This window comes from Amaranthus tricolor, chromosome 12 (genome assembly GCF_026212465.1).
Source record: "Amaranthus tricolor cultivar Red isolate AtriRed21 chromosome 12, ASM2621246v1, whole genome shotgun sequence".
NCBI classification, from domain to species: Eukaryota; Viridiplantae; Streptophyta; class Magnoliopsida; order Caryophyllales; family Amaranthaceae; genus Amaranthus; species Amaranthus tricolor.
The window spans coordinates 10,939,713-10,961,862 of record NC_080058.1 but is presented as its reverse complement, the minus strand read 5'-3'; the positions used below and the strand labels follow the sequence as shown (position 1 = coordinate 10,961,862).

At 34.8% G+C, this 22,150-nt stretch overlaps 3 protein-coding genes across 3 annotated transcripts in view; all 3 read left to right on the top strand.

Moving 5' to 3' along the window:
• Positions 1 to 6,588, top strand: part of LOC130828558 (uncharacterized) — a 9,595-nt gene extending 3,007 nt beyond the window's left edge. The window contains exons 2-6 of the mRNA XM_057694526.1: positions 2,336 to 2,461; positions 3,290 to 5,826; positions 5,915 to 6,055; positions 6,098 to 6,450; positions 6,533 to 6,588. Of these exons, the coding sequence (XP_057550509.1) occupies positions 2,336 to 2,461; positions 3,290 to 5,826; positions 5,915 to 6,055; positions 6,098 to 6,450; positions 6,533 to 6,588 (3,213 nt within the window). The remainder of the gene's footprint in view (positions 1 to 2,335; positions 2,462 to 3,289; positions 5,827 to 5,914; positions 6,056 to 6,097; positions 6,451 to 6,532) is intronic.
• LOC130797307 (uncharacterized) lies at positions 2,548 to 8,698 on the top strand. Its single transcript, XM_057659868.1, has 5 exons — positions 2,548 to 3,036; positions 6,596 to 6,856; positions 6,943 to 7,426; positions 7,523 to 7,873; positions 8,583 to 8,698. The coding sequence occupies exons 2-4, from the start codon at positions 6,596 to 6,598 to the stop codon at positions 7,531 to 7,533; spliced, it is 756 nt and encodes a 251-aa protein (XP_057515851.1). The 5' UTR covers positions 2,548 to 3,036; the 3' UTR covers positions 7,534 to 7,873; positions 8,583 to 8,698.
• Positions 8,699 to 10,776: 2,078 nt separating this feature from the next.
• LOC130797306 (uncharacterized) lies at positions 10,777 to 14,958 on the top strand. Its single transcript, XM_057659867.1, has 4 exons — positions 10,777 to 11,662; positions 12,182 to 12,422; positions 12,617 to 12,681; positions 13,348 to 14,958. Exons 1-4 carry the CDS (start codon positions 11,489 to 11,491, stop codon positions 13,897 to 13,899), a joined length of 1,032 nt encoding a protein of 343 aa, XP_057515850.1. The 5' UTR covers positions 10,777 to 11,488; the 3' UTR covers positions 13,900 to 14,958.
• The last annotated feature ends 7,192 nt before the right edge of the window (positions 14,959 to 22,150 follow it).

The window sequence follows — 22,150 nt, the reverse complement described above, 5'->3', positions numbered from 1 at the left end:
AAAAGGGTAGAATGAGAGTAAACTAATATAAATATAAATGGAAAGAGGATAAGTTTCCTTATTTAGAGAATAATTATTTCCCCACCCGACAATCTCCCCTAAGATAAATTTATACCCATAAATGAGAAAACTATTAAATATTCTATCCTTTTTTCATTACATTCTAACCAATTCTTTCACTCCCAACAATCAATTTCCATTAATTTCCTATCTAACTACCTTTGTTTTTCCCACTTTAACTTTTATTTTCACCTTAAATGCTTACGATTAATTCAAACGAGCAAGTACTTTCATTAATCTGAAAGTCATTAAATAAAAAGTAGTTCAACATTAATTCTAAACTAGATAAATTCCCGTGCCAAGCACGATTTATGAATTATTTAAATAAAAAATTACTAATCTATATATGTAATTAATTTATTATATGGCTTCTTAGTTAATTATATTGAAACTATAAATTGATTTGTTTTAAAAACTGTAAAAATATAAATAAGACTCAAATTACTATTAAATTGAGATACATATTACTAATGTATATAAAACATAATCATAAAATAATTCATAAAAAATAATTTAAATGATGAGTGTCCTCGTAAAACCTCAAAATAAGTTTTCAACCTAGAAAAAATATTTTTAACTATAAAAATTAACATATAACCCAATTTATTTATTTATATATTATAAACTTGTTAAACATAGGCGATATAATTATAATTTTAAATCTATTTTTATCGATAACTTATCTTAATCATTTATATGTAGTTTTTTTGAATCTAGCCATGTAAGTAATATATAGGATTATCTATAAAAAAAAGTGTTTCAAAATTATTTTCTTTTCTTAATCTATTATAAATATATTTTAATGAAAATAAATTTATACATAAATAATTTATACATTATCCGATAATTATCTATTATGATTAAAAGATACTACATATCTTAATTGATTGTATATGGTAAACAATTAGCAAATAAGGTATAGTTTTGAAATCTTTTGCGACTAATCGATTAAACAAATCTAATTAGAAAGATATTACATGAGATGCTAAAAGATATTTGCCTAATTCGAATATGAAAAGACCGGAAAAAGTTTTATCGTAAAGTCGACATGTGTCCTAATTGTTTCTTCATTAGTATATTGTATAGAATAGAATAGATATATAGATTGATTGTATATTATAAAAAATAGTAAATAAGGTATAGTATTAAAATCTTTTGTAGCTAATCAATTAAATTATTTTAATCAGAATGATATTACATAATATGCTAAACAATATTAGCCTAATTAGAACATGAAAAGAGCGGGAAAATTTTAATTATAAATTTGACATATGTTTTAATTGTTTCTTTATTATTATATTGTATAGACTTACAAGTCAAAATTAAATAATATACTTCATCCGTATTTTTTTAACTTGTACCATTGGCCATTTTGGGCGTTTTGAAATACTTGCAGCATTTCCGCTTTTGGCAAAAGAAAAACAGCAGGTCTTGCGAAAGACCGTCTTTACGTGAGACTAGTAGCCCAATCGATCCAATTATAATCTTTTACAATACACAATCACTAATTTATCAATTTAAGGTCTCTATTGATTCTTTCAAAAGTAATAATTAATTGATTATTTAAATTTTATAATTTAAAGGTTAAAATTGACCACTTTAAGATTATAATTAATCCTTTTAAGGTTTTAATAAACTTAACATTATAAGTTATAATTGAACACTATACATGTGATGAGTTATAATTTAGCACTATAAGCCTTAATTTGATCACTTTAAGGTTGTAATTGATCACTTTAAAACTAAATAGATCACTTAACGTCAAAATTGAAAACTTTAAAAAGATCATAATTGATCCATTTAAGGTTATAAACTTGTAAGTAGAAATTCATCACTTTAGCATTTATTCCTTGCTCACTCTTATTGCCAAGTCTTATGTGCCACAGTTTGGTCTCTTACTTAGACATAGTAGAAGTGGTAACATTCGTCGATACGGTAACTATGAAATCTTGTGACATATACAATCTCCCAACCATGACACCTCTTTTCAAAATCAGTGAACCTTTTGTGATCTTCATGATACCTCCTTAACAAGAACATCTACAACCTAAAGCATTCTATGTATCTAAAGAGATGACGTTTTTTTTTCAATCCCGGATATCCATAACATCACACAAGTCCTAACCAAATCGTCATGCATCGTGATAAGAACACTTCTAATATCGACCACCTTGTAAGTATCGTCATTACCCAATGTTACATTTGTACCCACGTGTTGCCACAAAGGCACCACTGTCATCGTTACCATTCACATAGCTTGCATCTATGGATGTAGAATCTTTATAGTCATGCTCCTTTTGCACCCTCTTCCATTTCCGACACTACTACATTAACGAGCAATGGCGACGCTCTATTGCGACGATTAGTTTTGAACCGTAGCAATAGATACTCTATTGCGACAGTTAGGACCCTATTGCTACGGTTATTTTAAAACCGTCGCAATAGACTACTTATTGCTATGGGACGGATACCTATTACTACGGTTGTGTATAAACCGTCGCAATAGACCTTCAATTGATGAAATTATATTAGGGCAGTGTTTGCCGGGAAATGAAAAATAAAAATTTTATTTACTTTCAACTTTCCCACCTTCACTTACTTTCTGATTCATTCACTCTTACTTCTCAAAAAACCCTATTTCACAAACTAAATTGTAATTTCCTCTGAAACTGAATTTGATTTCCTCATTCTTCTTTGCGAATTTCGATCTACTGTTCGTTGGTTGCTGCGGGCAGCCGTAAGTGGTCGTTGTTGCTGCTGTTGGGTCGTTGTTGCTACTGCTGTTGGACGGTTCTGTTGGGTCGTGGGACGGTGCTGTTGCGTCGTGGGTAGCTGCTGGTTGGTCGTGGGACGGTGCTGCCGCTGTCATTCTATCAATTGCTGCTCTATTGTTGGCCGTCCTGGAGGTTGTTCGCATCGCTACTGCTGTTCATCAGTTGCCTCAATTTTTTGCTATTTGTACATTAATTGGTTGAGGTAATTTCATAATTCAAATCTCTGGTTAATCACAATCATAATTCTAATCTCTGGTTAATCATAATTGGTTGAGTTGCTGCTATTATTTGCTATTTGCTATTTGTTAATTAAATTGTTAATTATTTTTTATTTGACTTATTGTTAGTAATATAATCATCATTCAAATCTCTGATTTCTTGATACAAGTTGATTAATTGTTAATTGATCTAGTGTTTTTGCCTTTAGTATAAAATCTTATAATACTTACTTTTAGGAAATGGATAAGTGGTGGGAATTTCCTAGATGGAGTTATGATTATCAAAAAGGAGCGGATGAATACATTGAAAAAGCTTTTGCTACAAGGTCCCAAGGAAATCAAATTAGTTGCCCATGTTGTATGTGTTATCATCGATATTGGTATGGTCGGAATGACGTGAAAGATCATATCATTTGCAATGGTTTTGTACCAAGAAGTGATGAATTTTCTGGGTTTGGGAAGATGGGTGATGAAACAGAATTAGAGGCACATGATGAACCATTGAACATGAATGATGATATACAAGAAATGTTTAACGTTACTCTGAGAGAAGGGCCAAATGATGAGGCAAAGAAGTTTCTTAGTCTAATAGAAGAAGGCCAACAAGAATTATATCCTGGTTGCAAAAAATTCTCTAGACTTGCGTTTACAATTCGCCTTTATATATACAAGTGTGATCATAAGTTGAGTAATGTTGCATTTTCTGCTTCGCTAGCATTGTTTAAAGAAGTTCTACCCGATGATTCTGTATTACCAACATCGTTGAATGAGGCAAAAAAAGTGTTGAAAGTTTTAGGTTTAGATTATAAAAAAATCGATGCGTGGCCTAATGACTGCGTGCTATATTGGGAGGAGCATGCAACTGCAACAAGTTGTCATGTTTGTGGGGCCTCAAGGTGGAAATCGAAGGAAAATGATCACACTGAATATACCTCAGAAAAGGCACATAAAATTCCAGCAAAAATTCTAAGATACTTTCCACTTAAGAAAAGGTTGCAAAGGTTATATATGTGTGCCGAAACTGCTAATTACATGAAATGGCATGCAAATGGTCGAGGAAAAGACGGACTTGGACTTTTGCAACATCCGGTGGACGGTGAAGCTTGGAAGAACTTTGACAAATTGTATCCAAAATTTGCTCAAGATCCTCGTAATGTGAGGCTTGCATTAGCCACAGATGGGTTTAACGCATTTAATTCAATGAGCATTGTGCATAGTACATGGCCAGTAATTTTGGTCATTTATAACTTGCCTCCATGGTTGGCCACAAAGTCAGAGTTTCTAATTTTGTCATTACTTATTCCCGACCCATTGTCTCCTGGAAAAGATATTGATATCTACTTTCAACCACTTATCAAAGATCTTAATGATTTGTGGGAGTTTGGCCTAGAAACATATGATGCGTCAACAAATACAAGGTTTGACATGCAAGTAGGTTTGGCTTCTACTATTAGTGATTTTCCTGCTTATGCAATGGTATCTGGTTGGAGCACAAAAGGTAAAACAACTTACCTATATTGTCATTATGAAATTGATTCAGTGTGGTTACCATATAGTCACAAGTATTGCTACATGTGTCATCGCAAATTTTTGGATACTGATTACCCGTGGCGTTTTAATAAAAGAAACTTCAATGGAAAAATTGATGAACGAATTGCACCCGTGCCTTTGACGGGAATTGAGATTGAGGAATTGCTTTGTGATTTTCCAAATCATTATGAAAAAAAGCAACCTAAGATGAAACAAGCAGAGGATGATCCTAATCCGTGGAGAAAGATGTCCATACTTTTTAAGTTGCCTTATTGGAAACATTGTTCTAATCCCCATAATTTGGACGTCATGCACATAGAAAAGAATGTGTTTGATAATATTGTTGTGACATTGTTAGCCATTCCTGGGAAGACAAAAGATAATTTAGCTGCTCGTCGAGACCTAAAAGACCTCCGAGAAAAGAAAGACCTACGTTGGGTTCCTGAGTTGGAGATTAAAGAGTTAGAAGATGGAACTAAAGAGGTTCCAACATCAAGGTTTTGGATGAATGCCAATGAAAGACGATTGTTTTGCCAAACCATAAAAAATGCAAAGCTACCACAAGGTTATGCCTCAAACATTGCTCGTTGTGTGCAAGTAAATGAACGAAAAATCACAGGATACAAGAGTCATGATGCACATTTTATGATGCATTACTTGCTCCCAATTGCCGCAAGCATTACCTTAAATAAAGAAGTTGCAACGCCTTTGATAAGGCTTTCTAATTTTTTCAAGGGTATATGGAAAAAAACAATTAACCCTCAAGATGTTAATAAACTTCATTCTGAGATAGTTGAAACTTTATGTCAATTTGAGGGGATTTTTCCACCAGCTTTTTTTGATGTCATGGTTCATTTGCCGGTTCACTTAGTAGAACAAATTAAGCTTGGTGGACCTGTTGCATTAAGGTGCATGTATGCAATTGAGAGATATCTTCAGGAATTGAAGTCAGATGTTCGGAATAAGGGTCGTCCGGAGGCTTCAATGGCTGAAGGCTTCTTGGTCAAGGAATGTGCAAGATTTGTTGCTCGATATCTAATTAGGTCAAAAGGTCCAAGTGCACACGTTAGTGAGCCTTCTATTTCACAAGAATTTCTTCCAAAGCTTGGACATCCTATCAGGGGAAGAGGAAAAACATCAAAGAAGAAACAGGTTGGGTTTGTCATCGATCAAATCACATGGAGTCAAGTGCACCAATATGTCTTGTTCAATTGCAATTGTGAAGAAGTTGAGAGATACATTAAGTATGACTAGTAAACCTTTAAGCTCAGATTTATTATTCATTTTTTATCTCTCGTTTATTGTTTAACGTTTTCTATTCTTCTATCATAGTGAGCACAAAGCAACAGTAGAGACTCATCGAAAGAGAAAATGGGATACGGCTCAAATTCATTGCAAGGATTTCAAAGATTGGTTTAAAGTGGCAATCACATTGAAGGTTGATGAAGGTCAACCTGTCTTAGACCATGTCAGGTGGCTATCAAAATGACCCTCTTCTAAAGCAAAAATGTACAGTGGGTACTATGTCAATGATTACAGGTTTTATACTATGAAACGAGAGGCAAATTATGCCACACAAAATAGTGGAGTAACTTTAACGGCGTTAACACATAGTTTTGCTAGTAGTAAGGATAAAAATCCTTCAGTGGGAAACGTCATGTATTATGGTTCTATGGAAGAGATTATTGAGATATCTTATCATGATCATTTTAGTGTTGTCTTGTTTAGATGTGTTTGGTTTCATTCAGAAATAAATGAACATCAACAATCTTTAGTTAACAAAAATAAAACAATATGTAAAGGAGAACCATATATCTTGGCATCTCAAGCACATCAAGTTTTTTATGTAGAAGATCCAACCAAAGAAGGTTGGCATTTTGCCATACATAACAATCCAATGGAATTGTCTGATGGTACCCATATATTGTTATTGTATATTATTTTTCTTAGTTCTTATTTATATGATTGTTTACATGTATTTATCTAACTTGATTGATGTTTTATGACTTGTAGATGAAAGGGACTAAAAGGAAAGCTGTTGCACAACAAAGAGAAGCAAATGAATATGAAAGGAAAAGAATGAAGAACATCAAGCAAAATGCAGAATTTATGACAGCTAAAGGATGTGGAACTGTGGCAGCAAAGATTCTTCAAGCTAATGCAAAAACTTTCTCAAAAGATTTTAGAGATGACACCTTATCTCATAGTGATGATGAAGACTACATACCTATTGATTATGAGGTTGATAATAATGAGGAAATAACTAGTTCAAAGGTATACAAAATAATGTTGCATCAATTTTAATTATAATGTATCTAATTTTTTATATGTAATGTATGCATCTTATTTTGTTTTTCCAGTTTCCAATGAAAAAATCCACAAAGAAGCGATCATTTTCAAAGAGAGGGTGTATGTCTGCCTTTTTATCTCCTTCTTGCCAACAACATGAACAACTCACGCAAGTAAAGGTTGCACAACATAACAGACAAAAACATCAAGAGGGTATAGAACAAGAACAACATCACCAAGAGCTTTCTGTGCAACAACCTTTGTTGCAGCAGCCTATGCAACAACAAGGTATGCAACCACAACACCCCAAGAAAATGAACACCAAGTTTTGCCCACCAGGGGCATTGTCTGACTATCGTGATCTTCGAAAGAAACAAATGCAAAGAAAGGATCTTGTAAATGAAATTAACAATGCAAATGAACTAATCTTTTCGAGTGAGCATCAACCTTCTCCCACAAATGCAAACGAAGTTGGCTGTACTGTAGATGATATTGAACCAATACATGAAGAACATACAGAACAAGAAGCAGAAGAAAATAGAATTGTGGTTCAAGGTTTGATTTGCAACGCAACTTATTTTTTTAAAAAAATTATTATTATGCTTCAGTTTTAAAGTCCATCACATGTCAATGTATTTCTATTTTTTTCAGCTCCAAAATAGAAGAAGCATCGAGGTCCCACAAAGATGCTTATAGTGAAGTGATAAAGAACCAGAGCATAGTGGACGTGTGAGAATGTATGGAAAAGGTGTGACAAAAACTTCTCTAAGGAAAGTGAGCACTAACTCGAGCTACATATTTCCTCCCGAGTTATTACAGAACATGCAATCGCAAGTTATGGATCAAGTACTTGAAGCTAATCCCCAACTACAGAAACTACTTGAAGCCAATCCCGAGGTCAATATTGTGCTTCCAGATCTATCAAAAATAGGAAGTAATACTACAACACCTACTGAGTCAAATGGACATTCTTCTGTTGGAGCGCACTCTAACAATCGATTAGTACGTTATTTACTTCTTCCCATTTTACTACCATTAAATTTAGTGAATCGTCATCAGTTTGCATGTTTGGATCTTGAACTCTCCTTTATCACTCAAAACTTCAAAATGATTGACTTCTACGCTATTGTATAATATAAGAGTTATTGTTGGAAAGCCACCTGTGAATTGAGTTAAAAGTTCAATGTGCAGGTTTTGTTTGTACGCTATATTTGGGTGGTTTTAATCAATTTACAAAGGAGACTCTGTCGAATTTTTTAGTGCTTGTGCTAGTTGTGATGCCTTATATTAGGCAACTTGTGAATTGAGTTAAAAGTTCAATGTGTAGGTTTTGTTTGTACGCTACATTTGGGTGGTTTTAATCAATTCGACAAAGGAGACTTTGTCGAATTTTTTAGTGCTTGTGCTAGTTGTGATGCCTTATATTAGGCAACTTGTGAATTGAGTTAAAAGTTCAATGTGCAGGTTTTGTTTATACCCTATATTTGGGTGGTTTTAATCAATTTACAAAGGAGATTCTGTCGAAATTTTTACTCGAGTTTTTCTTGCTAATTAAAGAGTCTATCTTTAATAATTTTGATCTATTGAAACATTACATTTCAACTTCAATTTTAAATTTCAGAAATAATTGATGTCTTTGTTTATGCAATATTTACATTAATGATATCTTTGTTGTACCTTTTTTATTAACTTTACATAACCTTTCATGTAGGCACTTGATGGAGCTAATGAAGAAGAGGAATTATATCAAAGTTGAAGTTCTTTGTTGATGTTGAAGTCCTTTTGCAATGTTGCATGTATCAAAACCACTAATTGAACTAATTAGAGTTGGTGCTTTATTTTGTATTAGAGTTGATGAATTATATCAAAGTTAATTATATATATATATATATATATATATATATATATATATATATATATATATATATATATATATATATATATATATATATATATATATATATATATATATATATATATATATATATATATATATATATATATATATATATATATATAATTTATAGCTTTATCAAGGTGTTGCAATAGAGAGCCATTACCGTCGCCATAGACCCATTGGAACGGATAAAACATGGGGTTGCAATAGGTTGCAATGACCGTCGCAAAAGACTTATTATAACAGTTGCGAAGTGACCGTCGCAATAGGTCTATAGCGACGGTGATAAGAACCTATTGCTACGGTTATAGTGAGACCGTAGCAATAGGTCTATAGCGTCGGTGATAAGAACCTATTGCTACGGTTAAAGTGAAACCGTCGCAATAGATAGCTGAACCGTTGCAATAGACCTATACCTACGGCCACAAATGCGACGGGTATGGAACCGTCGCTATAGACCTATTGCAACGGTTATTGAGCCTATTGCTACGAGTATTTGGGGTAGTAATAGCTCATTAATGTAGTAGTGTCCAATAATGTTTTTTTATATGCCCCTTCAACTTGCAATAGGGACATATCTTACCCTTGTTAGGAGTCTTGGATTTAGAGTCTTAGATCTAGTCCTATTCTTTCCACCACTACAAGAACTACAAGAACTACTATCATTCATCCTTCCTCTTAGCAACAAACCTCATTTGACCTATTTGGTTTTTGAGTCAACTATTTTTCTATAACTTCCTTTTAGATCAAAACATTCTTTGCATAATCAAAACTAAGATTCTCCCTACCATATAGCAATGTCTCACTAAAATTCTTATAAAAGGATGGTAAAGAACATAACAAGAAAATAGATAAATTCTCATCATCAACAACCACATCAATATTATGCAATTCCATGACAATAATGAAAAATTCATCCAAAGGTGACTTAAAAGAATTACCTTCCTCTAGACGAAGATTATAGAGCCTACTCTTCAAAAGTAAACTATTGGTAACTCTTTGCAATGTATAGGGATTCAATCTTATCGCATATACCCTTGGTTATTTTAACTTTCTCCACTTCCCTTAGCACTAGAGAGACACAATTAAATGACACTGCCTTTGCATCAACTTCCTCCCATTTGCTGTTGTCATTCCATTGGACATTTTATCAATTTACCGAATGCCTTTTTCACTCCATATTGAACAAGAATAACCTTCATCTTGACTTGCCACAAACCAAAATTTTTATTTTTGTCAAACTTTTTAATGTCCAACTCCATTGAAGCCATTTTTGCCCCTAAAAACCAATAAGGAAACCATAAATAATCACAAAGAAACTCTAGCTCGGATACTAATTGTTGAATTTGAGCCCCACACTACCTAGATTCAATGATTAGTGCATCAAGAAAGGTCTTGAACACTTGTGATCAAAAACAGAACCAAAGCCGACTCCACTTTTACTTCTGTCTTCGAAACCAAACCGTTTTTGCTTTTAAGCCAACTTTCTTTATTCCAAATATACCCCTTATTAACCTCTTCTTTGCTTAGCCACTTAAGAGATGGATTAAGGACTAAAGTGACCTTAGTCATAACACACCACTGAGGTAGCGTTGTTGCAACTTAAACTACTCCACCTCACTTTTTTTAGTGGACTCCTTAGCTTCTCATATAGTTTTCAAATGGACATTTCGAAAATGATTTCCATGCTCATATAGTACATCTTTGGTGAAGTTAGCATTCGGCTTGAGTGTACTTATTTCCCCCATAAATCCTCTAGACTTATAATATACTCATTTCATTCATCAAGTTTGCTTGGATTGAGTGTAAATATTTAAGGATATAAAAAGTCAAATTAATAAAATAAATATAAGTAGAGATCCACCGGAGCGAGTAAATTAAAAAACTGAATAAAAAAGAATATGATTTCCGTCATTTTGAGGAAAAGTATTCCCTCACCCTCCATTAAGGAAAATTTACAACTAAAATGAGGGAACTTTATCCCTTTATCATTACTTTCAAACCAATTCTTCCAACTCTCCAATAAACAATTTTCAATAATCTACTATTTAACTATCTTTGTTTTCCCATTTTGACATTTTTAACCATAGTCTAATAGTTGTTTGTACGTTGAATATTTTATTGATTGGTTAATTTTAAATTTTGATTTTTTTAATGTTAAACAGGCAAAATGTTAACCATAATCTTTGGTTGATGTGCATAGTACGGATCCCAGAGCGCAAAAGTTGTATAACATGTTATTGCGAGGAAACAAAGAAAAAAAAGGAAAGAGATCAAGGCGAAAGAAAAGGGAAAACGAAGATACTCATAATATTGGACAACATGTGGCACAAACTAAATCTAAGTGAAGTAGGGATACCTAATGTGAGCACAAATGAGTTTTTCTGCAAGATTTTGGTGACAAACAGAGACAGAAATGTATGTGAAATGATGGGTATAAAAGATGATAACATAATTGAGCTAGGTTTGCTTAATGGCAATTAATTCATGTCAAAAAAAAAACAATTGACGAAGGGGATTATAAATTAGTGGCACAAAATCTGTTGGAAAAGTGTTATGGGTTGCCGCTCAATATTATGACAACAGCCAATGTGTTAAAGGAAAAAGATTTATCAACATGGCAACATTTTGTTGATGAGTTAGAGAAGCCTACCTCAAGTGAAGTGAGTAGAGTGCGTCGTGAGACTTACACAATTCATCCGTCGATAACTTGATGAGGTATGGTGTTGGGTTGGATTTGTTTCAGAATGTTGACAAAATCTCTGAAGCCTTGGAACAAGCATCTAAATGGGTTAGTGAACTCGTTTCTTCATCCTTGCTATGGAAAGATGATCAATCCCATGTCAAAATTCATGATGATGTTCGATTATCTGCTATGTCATTTGCTGAAAAAGGTAATGTGTAAGATCAACTTCAAACTAGTGATATCTTAAAGTTTAATGATTGATTTATATACTCTAATGCCAATTGCAACTCTGAAGTCTGAAGTGGAGATAATTTTTTAAAAATCATTATAGTTTATAAGTTACCATCTGGATTGATGAAAGAAAGAAAGCTATTACTACTATTTTATATAATTACTTCCGCTATCAATTATAAATCTCAACTGATTTTTGATACTTTTTATATTTTATATTCAATCTTTAAGTTAAAACATAATTAAGTGGAATCTTGTTTTATTTGTCGTAAAATTTATCAAAATCAACTTTTCATAATTTTCAATAATATTTAAGTTAAAATTAGCTGAAAATTTTAATACTTCCGATGTTTTTTTTTTCTTTGCCAATTTTCTATTTTTGGGATAATACTTGTAGTAGTCTTACCTTTTTGATAAAAGAAAACACATGCTTTTACATCTTTTCCCTCAACTAAAGAGAACGGAGTACTTATTATTTTTTTTCACAAATTTGAAGAAAAATCTAGTCCTTGAGTTGGACAAAGATGGCTTTATGGGCTTGAAACATCTAGAGGTAACAGATTGTGAAGGCATGGAATGTGTTATCAACACAGATATAAATGGGTCGAATAATTTGATAGCCTTTCAGAGTTTGGAGTATCTAAACCTTGATAACTTGGAGGGCTTGAAGATGATATGTAAAGGAAATGCACCACCCGGTTCCAGAATGTTCTCTAACCTACGGCACCTTGAGCTTTGTAAGTGTTACCATCTAGAGTATGCACTACCTTTAGCTCTGCTACCTAAAAACTTAACTGAGATAAAGATATTGATTGCTTTAGGATGAAATACGTTTTCAATGACAATGATTATTGTCTGCCATCTGATGGCAGTGAACATAATGAAAACATTGTCATTGATTTGCCTCTTTTAAAAATTTTATTGTACATAGGTTCGAGGTATCTAGTCAGTTTGGTGGGGCCAGTAGCAAAGGCTGATGCTTTGTTCAATGCAAAGGTAAGCTTAGCACAATGCATCAACGGAGTTCATTTCTTTAATTTCATTCTTATTTGATAAACATATACTTTGTTTGTAACATGTGATTCTTAGTTTTCATGACCATCGATCATTTGTAGCTATTGTAAGTCAAAACTCGATCTGTATTTGACGGATCCATGCATACACATGTTGCTTTAAAGATTTTGCAGATCAACTGTCCATCACTGGAGCTGTTGGAGGTGGATTTGTGTTCTACAATCATGTACCTCTGGAGAAAAGAACTTGATATATCTAGTTTTCAAAACATAAAGAAATGAACATTTCTTGCTGGATCGGTTTGCAAAATCTCGGATCAACCTGTATTCTGTGCTTTAGTGAAGCTTGAAAGTATGACCATATCAGTGTGTAAGGAGTTGCAAACAATCATCAGTAAAGAAACAGTAGAGCAAAAGACTATAGAAGTTAGACAATTAAGGGAACTTGAGCTACACCACCTAGATAGTCTGCATAGCTTCTATGGAGGTAGCTACAGGGTAAAATTCCCTAAACTGAAGAAGTTGAAAATGTGCCATCTTCCCAAACTGACAGCGTTTGTGGGGTCTGAAGACCCATCAACCTTATTCAGTGATAAGGTATTAGGGAATTCTAGTTGGCTAATTAATTGACTGGTAAACTGTATTGTAGGTTAGATTTTATTGTCTAGAGGAGCTGGAAGTGATTGGTGTCATAAAAGATACAAATATGCAGCTATGGAATTGGAATCGAGCTGTTAAGGAGGAGGATGCTCCAAAGCTGAGAAAGGTGAAGATTGATAGCATCAAAGCGTTGAGGTCAATCCCAAACATAATGTCAGAAAACATATATAGCATGCATCTCTACAATGTTAATACAGAGAATACAGATAAAGTTTTATTCTCATTCTCAACTACAGAGTCATCATCAGTGCAACTGCCAAAATTAGAAGAATTGTATGTAGAGAATTTTCAAAGGTTGAAAAGTTTGTTTGAGAGTGAGGATAATTATGGTACTAGTGCTGCTGGACATGAAAATGGTATGTTGGCTACGTTTTGTAGACAACTGAAACAATTAACGCTAGCGTACCTACCAGAGCTAAGTCCCATACCATTGCATTCTTTCAAGAACCTTTGCTCCCTTGAGATTATAAAATGGAACTGGAAATATGTATTCCCAAGTGATGTGGTTGTCAGGAAATGCTCGAAGAGGTTAAACTTATAAGTTGTGAAAATTTGGGTGTAGTTATTAAGGACTGTGAAGAGGAAGGAGGTGACAATGATAGAGTTGTAATGTTCCCTCGGCTCAAGAATTTGGAGTTATTGCATTTGAACATTCGGAGTTTCAGCTCCAAATCGAATTTCACCTTGCATTTTTCATCACTTGAGACGCTACATATAAATAAATGTAATAAATTAGAAACATTCTGGTCAGGACTCGGACCCTTTGTAGCTCCAAAACTAAAACAAGTATTAATACATAACTGCGATTGTATGAAGTGGTTTCTATCTGGAGTTTTAACTCAGGTTGTTGAGTTATTGTCTCTGCAATAAGTGGTAATTCAAGGACTTTGTATGAAATCATTCTCTGCCACACCTTTGAAAGCACCCAATTTAAGAGAATTGTATATATCTAAATGCAGAGACTTGGAGTGGATTTTACCAGGATATGATGATGTTCTAGATTTGCCGTCGTTGGAGATACTCAATATTTATAAATCCAAGTTGCAGACATTTTCAACCGGACCACTAAAGGCACGCATGTTAACTGCACCATGTTTGACATGATGCAGGTTTCTTACACAGTCAAGACTATGTAATAAAGCAAGCAAATGGGTTGTGCATGACATTTCAGCGAGTACAGCAGCAAATCAATGTGCACAAATTAATACAGCAGCAGCAGAATATTGAAGGACAGAATACAGAAGAAACAGCCTGCCAGCCTACCTTGCACGACAGTTGGAGACCAAACCTGTGCACCAAGGACCAGGAAAACCCAAGGGATGGAAGTTCTGTACATATACCTAGAATTCAAGGTCCAAGGGTAGTCCTAATAATCCATATAGAACCCACAGAACCAGCATCAAGTTCCCCTGGTCAGCTGATAGTCTGCCAAAATAATCATTGTTGTAGTTTTCTGTTTTTAAGTACTTAAAACGTGCACATGTTTGTCACGTGTTGATTTTTAGCCATTATTTTTTGTTGGCTGTGTAAAAATTAGTCTTAGTTAATTTTAGATGGTCTCTTAGGCCTATAAATAGGAGACCAAGCCTTTGTAAAAGGAGGTGCTCAGATTACAGAAATAAAACAACATTTTGTTTTTCTTTCAAACATTGATTGTTAGAAGTTCCTGAGTGTTATTCATACACTCGAACCTTTGAATTGTTAGTCATACAATTTCAAATTTTATCTTGCATTCCACAAGGTAGTCAATTCTTGGGTTGCAATATCAATTACATGAAGGTGGTGAGTGAAGCCATTGGAGTGTAATCCATCAGCCTGAAAATCAAGAAGTGGTTTCTTGAGGCTGACTTTTGTGCTACATTTGAGTTCTTTTCGTGTTTATTCCATTCCAATCTGTAGTCATCACTTTAGGGCAAATTAAGGTGCTCAAGGACCCCCTTAATTAGGACAGTGATTAATCCATCAGCCTTAATTAGGATGGTTAAATTTAACCGAATTAAATTTAACAAAAACTGTGCACCCAAAGATTCTAGGTGGTAAGGAATGTGAAGAAGGTATAGGATGATGGGTTTGCAAGGTGTCTAAAGGTGTGTGATAATTAAGGCTTTTCGTGGGAAGTCTATTGGAAAGGTAGTTAGCAGTGGCAATGGCTTCAAGCCAAAGGTGAGGGGGAACATGGGACTCAAGCATGATAGCACGGGTTATTTCAAGTAATGTTCTGTTTTTCCGTTCTGCCACACCATTTTGTTGGGGTGTATTAGGGCAAGAGGTTTGGGTGAATTAAGCCTTTCAGGGTAAAAAAATTCGTGCATATTAGAATTAATGTATTTTATCTACGATTATCGATTCTAATCATGCGAGGTTGGGTTCGAAATTGGATACAAATCATATTATAGAACTCAACAAACACTCTAAACACCTCAGATTTATGTTTGAGAAAATAAATCCAACTCATTCGGGTGCAATCATCAATAAAAAGAACGAAGTATGAAAAACCATGTATTCCTACTACGGGAGCAGGACACCAAACATCAGAGTGAATAAGCATAAAAGGGACATCCACTTTATTCATACTTCTAGAATACGAGTGTTAATGACTTTTCGCAAAAATACATGTTTCACACTTAAAATTAGATTTAAGCCCCACTAAATTAGGAAAAAGTTTCTCTAGATACCCTACTAATGGATGTCCAAGACGTCGATGCCATGTCCATAGTTGTCTTTCCTCTGACCCGCAAACAAGAACTGCGTTGCCTTTTCGAATCTCCTCTTCCAAGTAGTACAATCCACCTCTCTCAATACCACGCCCAATAATTTTTCTAGTCTGAGCATCATGCACAATGCAACAACTGGGTTTCATGAGAACGATACAATCAAGCTCTCTAGTGAGTTGGCATACGGACAACAATTTATGAGAAAGCTCAGGAACAAACAAACAATTTTTTAAAGTATGATTTTCCGTAAGAGAGATAGTCCCGGCTCCACTCACTTTAATTCCTTCCCCATTAGCAGTTTTAATGACATTTTTCATTGGTTTATCATGAGTCAAAAAATCATTAGGATCATATGACATTGTATCTGTGGCCCCACAATCAAAAATCCAACGACTTTCAAAATAGGACGAGATATTTAATGAAGAAGAGAAAGCATGGATTTTGTTTATAGGGGGCACGTGACCCTCCCCCTTATTTAAAGGGTTTAGATCACTTAGTTTTGTACCCCTCCCATTTAACCTTATTTCACCTGCACCGTTTGGGGTTGGATTTCTCCCTTCTCTTTCTCTTATACTTGTACTATTCTCGGTGGTTTTTAGATCTCCTTCTTCTCTTTCCATGGAGGAACTTTCATTGACACTCCTTCCGATGGCATCTTTGCCGGTTCGGTTTTGATCTGAAAACCGGTTCACCCCTTGTGCTCCTTTCTTCTTTGCGTCTGGCCACCATTCTCGGTAGCCTACAAGTTTGAAACACTCATTTTTGGTGAGTCTTGTACCACCACAGTGAGTGCATTTGAGGTGAGCTTTGTCATCATCATGCCGGTAAGCCCTTCCTTTGACAGTGAACCCTCCTCCGATGCTTGATGATTCTAGATCTGATGAGGGCTCTCTCTTCATTATCCCACACCTCATTATTTCTCTCCTGATGCTTGCATAGGCCTCCTCCACCGTAGGGAGTGGGTCTTGAAGGAGTAGATCCCTCCTGTCCTTGTCGAAAGTATCATCAATTCCTGCTAGAAACTGATACAACCTATTTTGTTGAATTAACTGGTTGTAGATGATAATTTCATTTGGGTCTTTCATGGGATTTTGTTGTCTTCTGTCATGAGTAATTTGCTGTAGTATTGTTTAATTGAGTCTGTGCCTTGTTGGATATTGTTGGTTTTGACCGTGAGGTCGAATATTTGTAGGCCATCCCTTCCACTATTGTATAGAGTTTCAATCCCTTGCCATAAAATTTTTGGCTGTTGGAAAATCCAGGTATTGATTCACCAGGTCAGGGTTTATATTCTCTCCATTGGTTGTACGCTAGGTCGTTTTTGGATGGTGGATTGGCAATGATGTGATTGAGTCGATCCTGACCACTAATGGCTAAGTGCATCAGCCTGGACCATTTTGTGTAATCCTGATTTGTTAGTTTTTCGGATATTGAGAGGGTTTGGGTACTGGTTATGGTTTCAGTGGGCAATTTGTTGGGGTTTAACTGTTGTAATAGTTACAACAATTGTCCCATTGTGACAGGCTGGTCTGGTGTTAAATAGTTTCAAAGTCTTTCTCCATTTTTGGTTCTTCAAAGGTAAGGTAACTGATAAGTGATGAAGCTGCAAAAACGACTCAGAATCGTTGCTGCTCTGATACCATAATTTCTGGTAGAATACTGTTTTGGTTTAATATTTGTGTGTTTATGTATTTTCTATATTTGATCCATTTACAGGGTTGTGAATTTATACAAAGGAGAACCTAGGGTTACTAGAAATAACTAGAACAAAAAATAGAAGTTCCCTTAATTACAAATATTCTAAATATTCAATTTCTATATTCTAGCATTCTTATTATTGTTATTTTGATGCAAAAAATCACCACCTATGCTCCCGTGTGAAACGTTGTTAAATGGGAGCATCCCTCTATAGTTATGGGGTTACGAAAGTCTTGATTTTTCGTACGTTCTTAGAGCGAGGTTGTTATGGCTTGTTATCAATTGGTTCCTCTTCAACAACTCCTTTTACATTTATTCTAGTGGTATGAGTAAGCCCATAGAGAATTAAAGGTTTTATAAGGCTTTGCAACTGACAAAAAGCTGAAAAGGAGGCAAGAAGAATCTTGATGTTTGTGTAGGTTGTTGTGTTCTTGTTCAAACTTGTGTAAATGTAGTTGCTTGTAAGCATTTGAGTAGCTTATCACGGCACCTGGGTATAAGCTCACGAATTATAATACTCATTCTTCAAATAATCTCCTAGGTTATATCTTAAGGTTTGTGTTAGCATTAGAGCCTCAATGATTTTGTAAAATAAATTAAAGAAGAACGTAATGGACTTGTGGCTAAGCCATCTCTATAATTAAATATTAGGATTTGTTGTCTATATGACTTGCTATCCTTTAGCTTTGTGGATCAATTTTCTTCTTTTATAGTTTTTGTGTCCTTAATCCTCATTTTTCTTTCATAGATTTGTACTCTGGGTTTGCATATAGGAGTTCCCCATTTCTTTGGTGTTGTTGTGTGATTGTAGGAGTTCTTGGTTAGAATTGAAAAAATATGCTTATGCTTGAAATTACTTTCTTATATTGTTCTTAATATACTTCTATTCATTTTCATTCAAGTACTCATCTACAATGCACATTTTCAGAGATGAAATTGTACTTGAGGAGGTGACTTCTAATATTGAGCATCATAGTGATAATCATAAGGACTATGATCCCTGGATAGAAAAGGACATAGGTGATCATGACTCTGAAGAGAGGGGTGACATTAATGAGTCAAATGATGATGACCCACTTACAAGATTTGACAAACTAGGTGAAGAAGCCCCACCATATCCCTCGAAGATGGACATAGTACCAAAGTATGTTCCCACCAACACTACTAGCAAAATCTTGATGGTTTCTAAGAAGAGAAAAACTCGAGGTCCTACAAAAAAGCATCAAAGTCACAAAATCCATGCACTTGGAATACAATGCATTGGGTCAACCTTGTGGCAAGTGACGTAGACAACTTTACTATTCTTATTCATTTAATTTCATTTTAAAATTAATTTAATTGACATGTATGACTAATAAATATAATTTTTCTTTCTTGTAGAATCTTTTTCACATTCAACCCAATGAGAATAAAAAGAATGCTTTTCTTTCAGCTATTGTTGAAAGATTTAGAGATTTCAAATCCAAGTTGGTGACTGGATGGATCTCTAAAAAAGAGAAAGATCCCCTAAGACCAAGAAGGTTAAAACGGAAAACGAAGGTGTCTCCCAAGCACCTACAAAGATGCCCTATGAAACATGAGATCATATATCTAAGAACGAATGGGAAGCATTTGTTGCACAAAAACTACTCCCAAGGAAGCTGTAAGTATTTCATGATATTAGCTTTTACTTTTAATTTATTTCTTTTGATTCAATCATTAAACTACCATTTGAAATTTGATTTCTATTGATTAATTAGAAAAAAGCATGGTAAAGCTTTCAAATCTGCAAGTAAAAAAAAAGTTTTACCATCGCTTAGGTCCAAAAACGTAAGATGAGGCCAGAAATGGGTAGATACAGGTTTATACCTCAATCTGAGCCCCTCGGCTTCATCTACGACTAACTCTCCATCTGTTAATACTTGCGTGGGAGATTGGGTGCGAGATTGGTATTGCGGACTTCATTCCCGAGATTCAAGTGGTAAATTTACCATTACTAATTTGGGAACAAAGAAGGTTGCTAATGTTGTGGTGACTTTTGAAATCGTTAACTATAAGCTTGATTTGTTTTTGATTTTTTGGCTTTGATTTACTATAAATCAAGTTATGTCCCTTTTTCTTTGCACAGATGGGCTGGAAGGAAAAAGAGACAACTGGGGAGTTCACCCCTAAAGGCAATGTTGATGCAATGTATATGGTTTTAGGGAAAGACCATAAAGGGCGTGTAGTTGGAAAAGAAGGGGTGCGCGTGGGTTTGAAGAAGGCCTTTAGCAAAGAGTGTGTCATTACTCAATCAAGCACGATGACACATGCTGATGTAGCGACCCTCAAAAGTGAAATTCAGAGGGTTGTAATGGAAAAAGTTAACGCTCAACTTGTAGCTGTATACAAAAATGGGATTACCCTATGTTGACTTGGCAAATTTAAATATCGAGGATCAACAAAGTCAGCATGGAGATCCTAAGGTTCCAATTAAATGAACACCTAAGCCAACACCCGAGCCCTTTACCCTTGTTTTTCAAAATCCTGAGCCAACACCTGAGCCCTTTGCCCTCGTTGCTCAAAATCCTGAGCCAACACCTGGGCCCGAGTTAAAGGTATATAGCTTTTTATATATAAGCACCTAATTAAATTGCGACGTGTTTTAATATTTGATACTAATTATACTAAACATAATTTTCAGGAGACGACTCCTTGTTATCTTTTGCTTCCTCATTTAGGTTTGGCCGGTGGTGGCGAGTTAACTGAGGTTGCATATGGTGTGGCACAGCCAACCAGAGAAGCGTGGCTAAACAGTGCATTCTATGCCTGTTACAGGTGGTCAGATAAGTGTGGCCATAGAAACTATTATCAAGGGCTTTGAAGATCTCTCACTCCTGGTTCCAATGCCAGAATGGAGCCTTGAGAAACTTTTAGACGCCCAAGGTAGTTTCATGACCTGGCCATATGCTTGGGTTTGATTTACTACCAAGGTAATAATCATCTGTATGTTATTTATTTATATTATTTTAAATACATGCGTAAACTGTTTGATTTTTAAAACTAATTAAATTGTATATATTTAAATAGCAAAAGAGTCCAAAGAGCTCTAAGAGAGGGATCGTTTCCTCATTAAAGGGGGCGACAAATCCACAAATCTCAAAGTCAATGGGAAATGATTGAATTTTGAGTGATGAGGAGCACAAATCGCTCTCTCCAGATAGCAAATGGCTACACAGATGTGCATCTCGCATGTTTAAAGAAAACTCAATCATCCTAAGCCTGCAAAAGGACCAATTCAGCTTTGTAGAAAATACGTTTGTAGTTATTGGTCCAGTTGATATTGGCAAATTTTTGAGAGGAGAGATGTTAAATATATTTCTTATCCATGTCTACATGAGGTTTATCTTTATGTTCATACATTTTGTGGTTTATTGTTTAATTTGTTTAATAACCAAACTACTGACAAAACTTGTTATTCGTGAGTTTAGTGCGGCTTTCGAGGAGTTGAAATGTTGTGAACTTCCAATAAAAATTGGGTGGTTTTGTCCTGAAACGACTGCGGGTGTTAGATGCATAGAAAAGCCAGACGACGTCAAAGAATATATTAAGGGTGCTTTGAAAAAGCCTATTGGAGGTGGACACACGTTCATTATGGCTCCATACATTGAAAAGTAGGTTTTATTTTTTAAATTGAACTTATTTTTTGATTTTTATCTAAGTACACATATTGAATGGGTAATTTTAAATTTGCATTTGTAGTATGCATTAGATTCTCCTAGTCATATATCCTATGACTAATATCGTTTACATCTTCGATTCTTTGCGTCAAACTTAAAGCTCACCTCGCAACACAAGATTCAAAATCTTGTTGAATGGGTAATTTAATAAATTTTACCAATTTCAATTTAAGTGTTATATATAGTTACATTAATAATATTACATGCATTGATAATACCTATATTTTTTCCAATGGGTTGCAGCACAATGAAGAGAGTGCGTGGAGAAATAGGATCCAGTTCGAGAGCCACATATCCGAAATGAAAATTAGTAAAGAAATGAAAATCTCCTAGTCATGAAGATGAGTTTGATCACATCGTCGTACATGACATGTCTTGTACTTAGGAGAAGGCTGATATGGGTGACATAGTCAGGTAAGAAGGAGGATGTTGGCTGCTAGAGCCCTACTATGCTCCATATTCCCCTCGTTGATTAGGGGCCTTCCCTAGTCTGCTCATGACTAAAGGTCTTTCCTCTTTCCTTATTGTCTTTTATGAATCCTTGGTGAATGTTTAGGAGTCAGTTTGGTGGTAGATTGTTTCTGTCCACCCTTTCTATTAGTGGGTCTCTAATTCACTAACATAGTGGAAGTTCCCTGTCTGGTGGGAGTCCGATACCACAAATACTCCTTTCCTTGGGTTG

Coding starts and splice junctions, on each gene's coding strand:
- LOC130797307 (XM_057659868.1), top strand. CDS start 6,596: ATGAAAGGGACTAAAAGGAAAGCTGTTGCACAACAAAGAGAAGCAAAT. Junction 6,857..6,942: donor AGGAAATAACTAGTTCAAAG/GTATACAAAATA, acceptor TTGTTTTTCCAG/TTTCCAATGAAAAAATCCAC.
- LOC130797306 (XM_057659867.1), top strand. CDS start 11,489: ATGGTGTTGGGTTGGATTTGTTTCAGAATGTTGACAAAATCTCTGAAG. Junction 11,663..12,181: donor TATGTCATTTGCTGAAAAAG/GTAATGTGTAAG, acceptor ACAAATTTGAAG/AAAAATCTAGTCCTTGAGTT. Junction 12,423..12,616: donor CCTACGGCACCTTGAGCTTT/GTAAGTGTTACC, acceptor TATTGTACATAG/GTTCGAGGTATCTAGTCAGT.